The sequence below is a fragment of the Anser cygnoides genome, chromosome 5 (genome assembly GCF_040182565.1).
Source record: "Anser cygnoides isolate HZ-2024a breed goose chromosome 5, Taihu_goose_T2T_genome, whole genome shotgun sequence".
NCBI lineage: Eukaryota > Metazoa > Chordata > Aves > Anseriformes > Anatidae > Anser > Anser cygnoides.
In genome coordinates this window covers 5,794,812-5,807,804 of record NC_089877.1, presented here as the reverse complement: position 1 = coordinate 5,807,804, position 12,993 = coordinate 5,794,812, and the positions used below count along the sequence as shown (strand labels likewise).

The 12,993-nt window shown below is 36.9% G+C and overlaps 1 protein-coding gene across 2 annotated transcripts in view; it reads left to right on the top strand.

The window, feature by feature from the left end:
* Positions 1 to 12,993, top strand: part of ABCC8 (ATP binding cassette subfamily C member 8) — a 76,914-nt gene that overhangs the window by 52,180 nt on the left and 11,741 nt on the right. For both annotated transcript variants that reach the window (XM_013177603.3, XM_066997233.1), the window contains 8 exons: positions 784 to 921; positions 3,342 to 3,467; positions 4,177 to 4,276; positions 4,862 to 5,109; positions 6,105 to 6,265; positions 7,393 to 7,462; positions 8,089 to 8,246; positions 9,491 to 9,583. In XM_013177603.3, coding sequence (XP_013033057.2) covers positions 784 to 921; positions 3,342 to 3,467; positions 4,177 to 4,276; positions 4,862 to 5,109; positions 6,105 to 6,265; positions 7,393 to 7,462; positions 8,089 to 8,246; positions 9,491 to 9,583 — 1,094 coding nt within the window. The remainder of the gene's footprint in view (positions 1 to 783; positions 922 to 3,341; positions 3,468 to 4,176; positions 4,277 to 4,861; positions 5,110 to 6,104; positions 6,266 to 7,392; positions 7,463 to 8,088; positions 8,247 to 9,490; positions 9,584 to 12,993) is intronic.

Sequence of the window (12,993 nt, the reverse complement as noted above, 5' to 3'; positions counted from 1 at the left end):
AATATCTGGACAGAAGAAAACAAAAATTGATTTTTAAGAAATTCTACTATTAGGATAACATAACATAAAATACTAATACTGAGTAAATGCTACAGCCATTATCAGTAGTGCAAGCAGAAATAATGTCTTTGTAATTTCATATAAATAGGATTAAGTAAAAAAAAAAAAGTTTCACAAAAGGTAATACAGATTAGTTTATTCCTAAATTAATTTCATATAATTCATTGCTTTAATAAGATGAAGTTAATATAGGCATAAATCAAGTATCTGAGCAGGATCATCAAAGAGACCAAGATTTTTCCTTTTGTGATGCTTTGTTAATAGATTTTAATTATATGGATTATTTTTAAAAAAAAAAGTCATCAGAAGGAAATATGTATAAAGAAAATAAAAATGTGCTGTTTGACACTGTCCCTGAAGCAGTTTGGGTAATATACGCCATCAGTGCACATTGCTCCATTGTCTTTAGTCTAACAGAAATCGCATATTGCAGTTACAGGGGCAGTTGAGAGGAGCAGTTCCCAAAAAGACTCAGGAAATCATGGCATTTACACAGCTAATGTTACTGTATGTCATTGTACAGTACTCATTGCAAAAAGGACAGCTCAAGGTCTGTTGTTAGGTATTTTAAGAAAACTGCTCCGCAGAACAATTTTGATCTTCTGATAACCTCTTCTAATTTTCTATATTGATCTAACTGGTTTTACTGGTACTAAAAGCCATAACATTCCTTAAATCCTATAAATGTTGACTCCAAAAGCTGGTCTGTTTTCCTCATGACAGGATGATCCATTTTCTGCACTGGATATCCACCTCAGTGACCATCTCATGCAAGAAGGAATACTGAAAATGCTACGGGAAGACAAGCGCACTGTCGTGCTAGTAACTCACAAGCTGCAGTACTTGCCCCACGCTGACTGGGTAAGAATGCTCTTCCCTTTTTTTTTTTTAGGAGGCAGGAAAGTGGCACAAGTATGTCTTGTGCTACACACAAGGCTCTCGCTTCATCTTTCTACCAAGTGGTAGTTTAGTGAGAAGATGTCTTGGTATAATCCAGGTCTTCTGAAAGTTAGCCAGGGGGGTTGGGGTGCCATAATTTTGAAATTCCCATTTTATAAAACACCTAAACAGGTCTGATTTTCCTTGAACTGATACTTAATAATCTCATGAAAATGGGCCACATTTAAAATACATGAAGTATCCAAAACCAATTGTTATATTGGAAAACTTTGTTCATCTTTTGATCTCAAAATGGTGATATGTTGGAGTAACATAATTAATTGCCTCTGGCTGTGATGTTACTATGAAGTTGTCTGTGGTGTCACAGAAAAAGGTGCTTTCATGGTTAGTGAGCTGTGTGGGGAAATTCAAGGAAAAAAAGTACTTCCATGCATTTGGTAGCAGTAGATAACATTAATAACTATTTTTCTCTTTGTATGTTGACAAACTTTTAAGAAATGGTTATTACTTAGGTGTTTTGTTAGGTTTCTTTGTTGTATCTTGCGTTTTACAGGAAAAAAAATGAGGGTGTGCTTTCTTAACAGTTTGCTATTGCAAATGTCTAAGATGAAGTAAATCAGATAGGATAAGGCTGTTTGGTTTGTTGGATTTATTTTTTTTTTAGTTCATTGGTTCACACTGGCCTTGTACTTCCCCTGCAGTTATCTAGCCCCAGTGTCAAAGGTTTTTCTGCCCACAAGGATTGATTACTGCAGTTATGCCTCCTAGCAGGGATTCTCTGTCATTTGCAGCTTGCACAGACTATAGCAGCAGTTATTCTGTCTCAAGCAATAGTCATATTTCAGCTGCTTTCTGTTCTTCATATTGGCTTGCTGTAAAGTTGCAGATAGACATTAATCTTGCTTTCGTCATGTTTTTGGTGGGAAGCATTTATCCTTTATGGTGTCTTCTGTGACCTTGTCCCTCAGTTGTACACCTGTAAGAATTACTGCTGTTCTCAACACAGTTCTGCTTTTGCTGTTAACATCTCTCAGAATAAAGGAATTTTCTGTCTTCTTCCCCTACATTTGAGGTTCTGGCTTAGCTTCCTCTTTTTTAATTGTTAGCATTCTTTTTTTTCAATATGCACAACTGTGGTATTGTGTCAGCATAATCTTTCATTTTCTTTTCCAAATGTCAGATTTATTTCTAGGTGCTCTTGTTATATGAGATACTCAATGAGAATGTTGTTAGTATCTTCTAACTGGGTTTCAGTAATGTGTTACGAAATAAACTGTTCCAAACAGCTTGTAGGATAGGAAGAGTTTGCATTAATTAAGTTTATAATTAATAACTGCTTATTAAGAGAGAGTTCAGTGGTTTTTTTTCTGAAGCAAAGGTCTTATTAAGCCTTAGAAAGTTTTACGCAATGTGGTGCAGCAGGAATAATTTATTCTGTTTTATTTTAAGGAATTTTAAATAAAAATACGACCTGAAGTATGTGTGACGACGGCCTTCCTAAAGCTTCATAGCAAAATCCTCAGAAGAGTTTAGGGTCCTATTCAATCGGGGGTTTCCTGAATAAACAGACCACAAAAAGATCCATTTGCTTTTCTTCCTTTCCTCTGGTGCAAATTCTCAGCAATAAATGGAATATATTTCCTTTTTTTTCTTCCATTGAAATTCTGAGTTTCCAGGAAGAGAGAAAAATAAACACTGTATTAAACATTTTCTAATGATGTCACATGAGTTTACAATCCACACGCCTCATTTTCCAATTCTCCTTTTCAGATCTAAAGTTAAGTTAGTTACATTATGTGTATAATGTGGTTGCACTGATATAAACCTGGAAACCACACCCTTCAGACTTTGTCTTGCATATATAATTATTTTTTTTCAGACTGTGTCTACCATTTATGCTTTTAAAAGCTTTAGGGATTCAAAATCCCTAGCTTTTCCTTATCAAGTCCATGATATCAAACAGACGGTGGAGCCAGCACGCTCATATCTAATTGCCTGAACGAGGGCAAAATTTATTGCACGCAGTGTGTTGCTAAAAGCCTTTTCCTTTTAGGAGGTAAGAGAACTCTAAAATCTTATCTTGCTAATGACTTGTATTTAGAAAGAGTAATGCATTCTCCTGTCTGCTGAAGAGGACACCATTCTTCTTTTTTCTTACTTAAAAACAACCTTCCTTTCAGAAAGTCTGGAGCGCAGGAAGCTTCTGGTTTTGCAGTACCTCAGGTAAAAGGGATAAAGTTGAAAGATAACTATCTGTTTTCAAAAGACTAATTTGTTCATAGAAATATTCTTATAAAAGAGAAATTCTGTCCACACACAACATATCCTTAAAATAAATAGAGATATACGTGACTCCACAGCTTCTGTTTTTAACTTTTTAGATAATTGCAATGAAGGATGGAAACATCCAGAGAGAAGGAACACTCAAGGACATTCAGAAATCTGAGACTGAGCTTTTTGAACACTGGAAGACGCTAATGAATCGACAAGACCAAGAGCTGGAGAAGGTTTTTGATGGGCTAGGCAATTAACATTTGTGAAAAAATGTAACAGGTTTTTTTTTAGGTTGAAAATATTAGCCAGGATTGACATTCTGTGTGTGATTTCTAACTTAGTATGAATGTACTATTACTGTTACCATTTCCTTTATCTTTTATTTATTAAGAGAAAATTCCTGAATCTGGACTTCTCCCACTTCCTTGATATTGTTGACTCTGGCCTATTCTTATAGTGAAGTCCTATCAAAATATTCCTGTCTAAGGAATATTAAATTGGGCCATTTTAGGGGAAAAGCATTGGTAATGTGCGATACTGACAACTGTTTCTATAAAATACACTTGAATTTACTCACGTCATTAGGTGAAATTTTTCCAGATGTACTTGTAACAGGCCCTCCAAATCCCAAATCTCTTTAATACTACAACAGAAAATTAAGATGTTCATCTTAGTTCTTTTAATGCAGGGATATCTGTCCAAGTTAGGAACCCAAGACTCTGAGAGTGCTGGGACTGACAACCTGAAATTAATGTCAGTTATATAATTTATGCCCTTTGGTTTTACATAGTGGTAGGATATCAGTCACTTATGACTGCCTTCTGTCAGATTCTCACTACTTTTATCTTTGACTGATGTTCTGATTGAAAACAAGCTTTTTAACGGTTAGTAATTTTTTGATTAATTCTCTGGTTGAAAGCACACTAACCCTTCCTTTTTTAGGAGACTATAATTGAAACAAAAACTGTTCTGGAAAGAACGAATCTCCGGAGGACTATGTATTCCCGTGAAGCTCTGCTGAAAGATGATGAAGAAGATGAAGGTAAAAGGCCATTTAGGCCCAGTACCACTACGTTACTGTTTTACAGTTAAATTATATTAGAATGGATTAGCAACTTGTAAACTGGCAAGAGAATTGTTTTTTAGGTGGGTCATGATTTGTAAGAGTGCTGTATCCATTGAGTTTACGTCTAGACTACAGTGTTTTGAACATTCAGAAGACGTAGCTTCCGTCAAACTTCTGAGGGTTTTTTATTATACTTGAACACAATTTGGTAACAAGAGATGAATTAACGTTGAATAATTTATGTTGGTATGTTGGGTGAGCTTCAAACCTATCAGTAGCTAAGCACACTTGTTTAAGGTTTTACCTAGAAAAAAAAAAATGCATTTCTTTAATCAAGTCAACACTTTTAAACTGACAAAACATTTTTTTTGTGTCGTTACCATGTATTACTACTAACTTTAGCAAAGTCATATGTGTTTGCCTGAGTAAATAATTTCATTTTAAGCCATTCTTTATCTTTTATTATAACTCATCTATTGTAGCTGCCTCTTGCCAGTTCCTATGAAAAGTCTGTAAGAGTAAATCAGTGAGGTTGTACTTTTTTTTTCCTGCATGTTGCAGAAGAAGTAACAGAAAGTGATGATGAAGACAACCTGTCCTCTGTGCTTCATCAGAGAGCAAAGATGCCCTGGAGAGCCTGTGGAAAATACCTCAGTGCGGCGGGAATCCTCCTTCTGCCGCTGCTGGTTCTGTCCCAGCTGCTGAAGCACACAGTGATGGTGGCCATTGACTACTGCCTGGCACAATGGACCTCAGAGGCCATTTCTGAGAAAACGGAGCTAGAGATGAAAAACTGCTCTCAGTGTGCGGTATGTAAAGTCTTGTTCACCTTTCTCCTGTGACTTAACCAGTGGTAATCTCCCACTGCCAGAATCTATTCGAAGGTTTGTATGCAACATGCTGTATTCCACACTGGAGTGGCTTTATTACTCAAAACCATTTTGAAGGTTAATGCATGTTTGGGAACACAGTGCAATAAAGCTAACAATTAGGTTTTGTTCATTGTTGTTCTGTTCTCCTACGTTTTCATCATTTGACTGATATGCCTAGACCTTGGACTCTAAAGTGATTTTGATATTGCAGCTCTTTTATCTTTCTCCCGTACTGCAGCATTCTCACTGCAGTAGGGCATTCAAGTTTTGGAATATATGGTAAACCAGATTTTCATGATGAGCACGCTATTTTGGTTGTTCTTTGTGTGAATTTCACGTGGAACTGACTCTGGTGTTACCTAGCAGGGTACTCTGTATGTACAAAGTAATAGCAGAGGGATTTTATTAGAACTGGGATTGCTTTGTTTACAGGAAATTAGTGCCTCCAATAATCTACATGAATGTTTGGAGGTTTTTGTTTGATTTCACTGGAATCATTCTTTTCATCTCTAAAAGATGTTTTATTGATGCTGGGTTTGAATATGAAATTAATATTTCAAAATAAAAGCTATTGTATTCTATTCTCATTTAAAGATGAGACCGAACCCCCAAGCTGTAATAAATGCTTTGAAGATGTGTTTTGTTCCTTCAGATGAAATTACCAAAAAATATTAATCTTTTTTATAGTATTCTGTGATTTTAAACTTCTAATTTCTCTCTTATTTTTCATTCAAATGCTCCCCTCTCTGAAGGGTTAACAAATTGTGGTTTAACAAGGTTGAAAATCATTGGCAATTTAATTTAGGGAGGATTTGGGGAAGGAAAAAGGATTTACTGCTCACATTATTTTTCAGTCCTGCATTTGTGCTTTTACAGTAATTTTTAAGCATAATTTACAATGAATAATTGGTTGTTCTTTCTTTGTTTCTTAGATTTTCGACCATTCTCCATATTCAAAATTTTTCAGCATTCTCTCTTGTCTTGGAATTGTATTATGTCTTGTCACATCCATAGCAGTGGAGTGGACTGGCTTGAAAGTCACCAAAAAGCTGCACTCTTCTTTACTAAATAAGATAATTTTGGCACCAATGAGGTATTCCTCTGATTATAATACAGACTGTATTGTAGACATTCTGTATTCCTTAGTTCAAGGCAGTCTTTCTAAGCACCGTTTTTAGTATGAAGCGACTCTGAATCACATGTTATAATGCATCATTGATAATCACCAGGTACCAAACTACGGAGCAGTTTTTGAAAACGGTACCCAGGCTGCTCAAGTTCCTGGACAATAAGTCAAGTGCCTCTCCCATCTGACTGTGACTTCAGATACTAACTTCCTAGCATCTTTCATTTCTCTTTGCTGTTTTTAATTAAGGAGAAAACACAGTTATTGATGAATATGTTGTACAGTTCATACAGAGTGTGCGTCATAATCTTAATCACTGGAAATATTTACTGTCAGGCAATGATTGTGCAAGTCCATGAAAGATAATGAGCCTAGACAAGTGTCATCACAGGCATCAATAGTGTATACTGGGATTGCACAGGTACTAGTAAAGGCCTTTGTTGTCCTGCATAAATTTTATTTCTAATGCTGTCACGTTAAAGTTTTAGCTTGATTGGAACTTGCAACTGTTATTGAACATTAGGAAAAAGACCTTCTTATTTTTAAGTTACCAATATTTGACCCAGAATTCACGAAGGAAGTATAAATATGGAGAACTTCATTGCTTTTTTAAAAAAAACTTTTTTTTTTCAAACTTCAGATTCAGCGTAAGCTATTGGACAGTTAACAATAAAGCAATAATGAAGTTTGTATTTTGCATATGCAAATGTAAAGGAAAGGCCTTTTAATGTATTATGCCAGGAGTTATTCTTATGCATTTCTCTTCCCAGAAAAATGTAAGACTTGTGATTGAATTTTGCTTGTGCTTTTCATGAACTGAAGAGATTTCAGATTGCAAATCTGGAAGTATTCTGTTCTATGCAAATCACATGATTACAGCTCTTAGGCAGTAAAGGGAGCTGAGGAGATGTTTGCTGTTGTTGGGGTACAGTCAAGACTGCCATTTTATTGGAAACCCATGGTTAACATCAAAAAATAAGTAACTTTACTGTGGTTGTTGATTGTGTCTGTGGCACAGTGCCTAGCTGAAAAGAAAGAGAAAAAATATTTTCATATCAGTATTGTAACCTTTCCAATTCATTGGCTCATTTCAGGTTTTTTGAAACAACACCTCTGGGAAGTATACTCAACAGATTTTCAGCTGATTGCAACACCATTGACCAGGTACTGTGAATAAATAAATTCAAGCTCCCAAGGTATCTTATTTTTCTCAGTTGGAAAGATTGGATTTTCATTTCTTATACTGTTATTTAGGTGAAGTTTACTGATGATCTGTAATGTTTAATATTATATCAATTTGTATCACAACTTTCTAGGTTCAGGATGAATTCCTCATCTTTAAATGCACATAAGTGGAATTTAATAAGTGGAAAAAACACTTATTTGATTAAGATGCCCTGCAGGGGCATTAATTTTTGCTTAATTTTTTTCCATCTTAGTGAAAAGGGAAGAGAAAGTAGATCAATATTAATATCCCCAAATTAAGAGCATCTACTCTACTTTTTTAATGAGTGGGTAAACATTTAATTTGAGACATATGAGAAAATGAAATGAGAAAAAGGCCTGAAATATTAATGACTAAAATTCTAAGTGCCCATATTTACCCCAGACTGCACTGCTCTCCCAAACCAGCAGTCAATTCAAAAGCAGACCTGTAAGTTTAGTGTTTCAGATCCTTCTTTTTTTTTTCATTGTGTTATTAGGAGACCAGCATATGAAATAATGTTATCTTTTAGTTGATATGTTATGTGTTTATTTCTCTGAACCTGTGTGCTTTTTTATCTATCTAGCATATCCCTGCTACCCTGGAGTGCTTGAGTCGCTCCACTTTGCTGTGTGTATCTGCTCTTGCTGTAATTTCATACGTCACACCGATGTTTCTCATTGCCCTGGTTCCCCTTGCAATCATGTGTTACTTCATCCAGAAGTACTTCCGAGTCGCATCACGGTAAGAACATAGACCATTGTCCTTCTGGAAATTGAAACGTCTGCAATGCACAGTTGCAGAATTGCAGTGCTAAGGAACTTTATTTTTACATTTGGTCCTGTCAAAGACATGGCCCTGTCTGAAAGCAAGCCAAATCCACTGTAGTGAAAACGTGTCATTTTACAAGTGCCTTCTGTCTGCAGCTCTTCGAGCAAAACTTCTGGTAGGTAGGAGCAGGGTCTTTGTCCGTGATCAAAGTTTCTTAGATTTCATGGAACACAAAACAAACAAACAACAAATAACAAAACAAAAAATACAACAGATTCTGTCCTCCCTAAGGGCTGCATGATGGACATGTCCAAGGAAACGGGGTGACAGAGCAGAGAACGTGGTGTTCCACCTGCCCATCCAGGTGGAAATGGAGGTCTGTAGAGCCAGGGAGAGAGGCTGAAGAATGGAGCATTACATTATGCCGCTAGTAGTACTGCCCATGGTTCCTGGTGGCTCCTGCATGCAGGAACATCCTCACTTGTTCTTGGAGTCTTTGAGATCTTAACAAGTTGAAAAATTTCTGACATATCTGTGATTTTCTCCTCCTATGGTTGTGCTACTTCCCACATGGTAGTGCTCAACAAGACTTTGCAGCAACACTGCATTTTTTCTTTCATCTATGCATGGATCAAGAGGGAGTCTTTGCAACCAATTCTACTTGCTGCTGGAAGGACTTGAGACCAAATAGAATTTCACCCAACATGTGCTTCCAGTGATTCGATGACAAAACATGAAATTGAGAAGCAAGATCAGTGCAGGTTCTTATTTACTGAGTGTATAAATTCTGTTGTTAGCTCAGTATGAAGTTGTGCTGTCATTTGAGGACAGAGAAGGAACAGAAAGGAATTTGCATTCTGCCTTCGTCTTAAATGGAGCTGTCCCATTAAATTCATATTCAGTATAGAACCAGAATTGTGTTTAAATGAATAAACAATTGAATGTAAGACATAGTAATATAGGAGAAACGAGGGAAGGCGGTGAAGGAAGAGACCTATTAAGAACTCCAGGGTCATGTGCACTAAAATTTAAACTGAAAAGTCCTCCTGGGGTCTTCATTTCCTGCTCAGAGACCTGTAGCACTTTCAAAGTATCTGAATGTTACATATGTAATTCTTGTGTTGATGTTGTTACCTTTCACTTTCTGAAACTGCTCCAGGAGAATAACTGCACAACAAAACTGATTTTTACAAAATTCTTTTCATAACCCTTTCCAGGGATCTGCAGCAGCTGGATGACAGCACTCAGCTACCGTTACTTTCCCATTTTTCAGAGACTGTTGAAGGTCTGACCACCATCCGAGCCTTCAGGTATAGTTTTATAAGAAAACATCTATCACCTCACTTTTGAATATCCATCTCTGATTCTGTTCTGCAAGTGCGTAGATAAAAGAATCTGTCATTTGGATCACCTGGAAATCCACAGTCCCAAAAGCACTAGTAATGGAAACTGTGAAACGCTAAGGACCTTTAACACTAAGCATTTTGCATGTAAAGGAGTTACTGTAGAAAAACAAACTAATGTGTGTCAGCTGCCCTGCAGTAAATCTCCACACAGTCGCACGCAGTCTGAAAAAAACTTTGTGGGCAAATGTGATTTAAGAAGCTAAATTGGCTTGCAATTACCGCAGCATGCGGTGTGGCAGACTTTGTGTTTGGACAGTTTCCATGGAACAACTAATATGCAGTAACGTGTTGTGCCAGAATAATTTGTGTATGGGTCGATGTCCTGGTAAGATAAACTGTGCATGCTAGCAACTTCAGAAGCTACAGTCACACCTTAAGTTATTTTCCAGATTGCTAGCTGAAAATGTGGTTGTTTATATTGGTTTTGAAAATATGTGACTTGGAGACACAGTCTTCTATCACCTGTTTTGATTCATTTTTCTGTCTGCATAAGATCACAGGAGCAGCCTATGAATACCTGATGACATGCCTGGGTTGTGTATCTGTGTTACAAAAATGGCAGTCACACTGACACTAGTAGAGTTACCACTGCTGAGCTAACCAGATGCTTTCTTTGCACTAGTGCTATTCTTGTCTTTTCCAGTTGACTCAAATGCAGTCAACTGTCTTCCACACCCATCTCATCTAGATGTCTACACGTTTTGCAAGTTAATACTGTTACTGTTCTATCTGTGAAACAGAAATATTTATTGTTCTTAACCTGTAGATCTAATTTTATAATAGAAGTAATGCACAAAGTTATACTATTCTTAAACAATTCTAACTGGGATATCAGGAGCTCAATAAAAGAATAACCAGTGTAACATCTTTTTTCTTTTTGGCTGAAGATAGCTGCCTGAAGAGTGGTAGAACAGCAAATTTCCATTTTTGATTGCTGTTATTATATATTTAACTTAAGTGCCAACATTATTCTCTAGTTTGTAGCTATGTCTGTGTTCACTTTTAAAGATACTTAATTTATATTTTAATTGTTGCTTTTCTCATTTACCCATATAAGCTTTTACTTTATCAAAAGGATCTTTAGGGTATTATGGCTGTATATTTTCAATTTTTAATATAATAAGTTATATTTAATGCTATCTAGATAATATTTTCAGCCATTTGGACCATTCCCTCTTGATTCTTCCTGTCACCTTAAGATGAATTCCTCTTTCAAAGAATTGTATTTAGTGCCTCTTTTTTTCTTAATCCCCGCACTAAGGGATGCGTCTCTGACCCAAACAGCTACGTGCTTTCAGTAGGTTCTGTATTCCATCTGCCTGCCAGCCTCCTGCATCAGCTGGTTACCTAGCTATTTTTAGGACTGTGAAGCTTTTGAGCTGCCTAACATATTAGCAGGAGTGGAGTTCAGACTTCCTAGCTTGAGCATCCCTAAAAATAACACTAATTCAGGAATCTAGTCATATAGTTAGGAGGTGCCAGTTGTTCCTGAAGTGTCCTTACTCTTGGCAATTCTCCATCCTGCGCTTACTCAGAATGCATAAGGGAAGAAATGTACAAAAAAATCCAGAGGGAGATCAGAAAGACAGCTACTGCTGCAGCTATAAATACACCTCACGCAGATGCCCAGGCCTAATTTATAGTTTGCAGGTGCTCTGTGGCACTTCAGAAAGTATTGGTTGGTGCCAAGTAATTGATAAATGTAGAGGTGAATGTTTCTGCAAAGACTGGGTTGTATTCTGAGAGACTGGTAATCTGGGGACATTTTCTGAAGAGAAATTCTGGTATTTCTGCAGTACCCCCCCAGCAGCGGTAACTTTGTCTGCACTGCCTTTCCACGTGCGTGCTCATGACTGACTCGTAATGCATACCTCGCATCTTTTAAGGCATACCTACATCACATAACGTCTCATGGTGTGGAGATGCCAAAGTTAAATGTGACTGAATGACTTCTGGAAGCAGTACAGCCATTTCTATATGGTCGGGCGCCGAGTATAATTAGTCCTGAGGAAAGGCAGGGTTCACTAGCTCTGCACTGGGTGATGCTAGTGCTCACTTTCAGGAGCGACCATTCTACGCCATGCAAACACACCAACATGGTCGGAGCCAGCCGTGGCTTCTCAGAACCATTTTCTGTTGCATACAGCAGACGTGTCTATTATGTCTTGGCACATAACTTAGTTGTCAACAGCTAAATTATTTCCACAAAGTCGCACTTTCTTTTCTGAAAAGCGTAAATGATTTATGTCGGAACTTTATTATACTGTACTCAAAAGAAGGATTAAGATACTTGGTAGTGGACAAATCTGAAAGCATCTCTAAGACATGTAGTTCATATTAAAACATTGTCATATCTTTCTTTCATACCAGTATGCAGGGAGCTGAGTTTATAAATAAGTACTGCTTGCTGCAACCACAATATCAAAGGATGTAAGTAGGGCAAAGTTTATAGAGAGGTTAGCAAGTTCTTTTAAATTTTCTAATGTAATAGAGGGGGAAAAAGGCAAGCTTCTGGGCGCATAAATTAGATCTTCAGGCCTTCAAGCTTCTGTTACTACCCTGGAAAAGGTTTTTGTGCCACCCTCCTCCTTTATTATTAGGCATAATTATTGACACACTTTATTAACATCACATCAATTTACACCTGTACAAATAAATAGGCCCAGCTAAAGGAGTGACTGGTTGACTTGTGTGCCTGCCAAGATCTCAGTTTAAATACATGTAGCCGGGAATCACTTTCCTTATCTGTTATGTTCAAGGCAGAATTCATTCATGCAGTTTTTCTCATAAGTGGGTGCGGATCCTCTATAATAAACTGTAAACAGAACTTTTTACCATTAATCTTATTTTGTATTTTGTGGCTAGCTCATTTGTGAGGAAAAAAAGTGGTTCTTTCCACTCTGTTACTTTTTGTTGCACCGTATGCTTGGCCTTTTGTTTTCCAAAGTGCTCCAGTCATTAGTAATAAGGACAAACATGTAATTAACACTAGGGCTACCATTACCAGAGGTACTTTGAGTTTATGCTTTTAAAATGGTTACAATTTCTAGGCGCTACAGTAATATAAATTTTAAAACCTTAGCTTATATGATAAACTGAGAAGATGAACTACATTCTGCATGTGCTAATACTTCTTTTCACAAGTACATGCGTGTGTTGTTTCTCTTGTTTTTTTGTTTTGTTTTGTTTTTAATCTCAGATTTGTCTTTCTCACAGTTAGTATGTAGTAAAAGGCAGTTAGAAACTGCCCCCTGTGAATCAGAAGTCCTACACAGAGATTCATCAGTGCAATAACATCCGTTTACTCCTGAGGA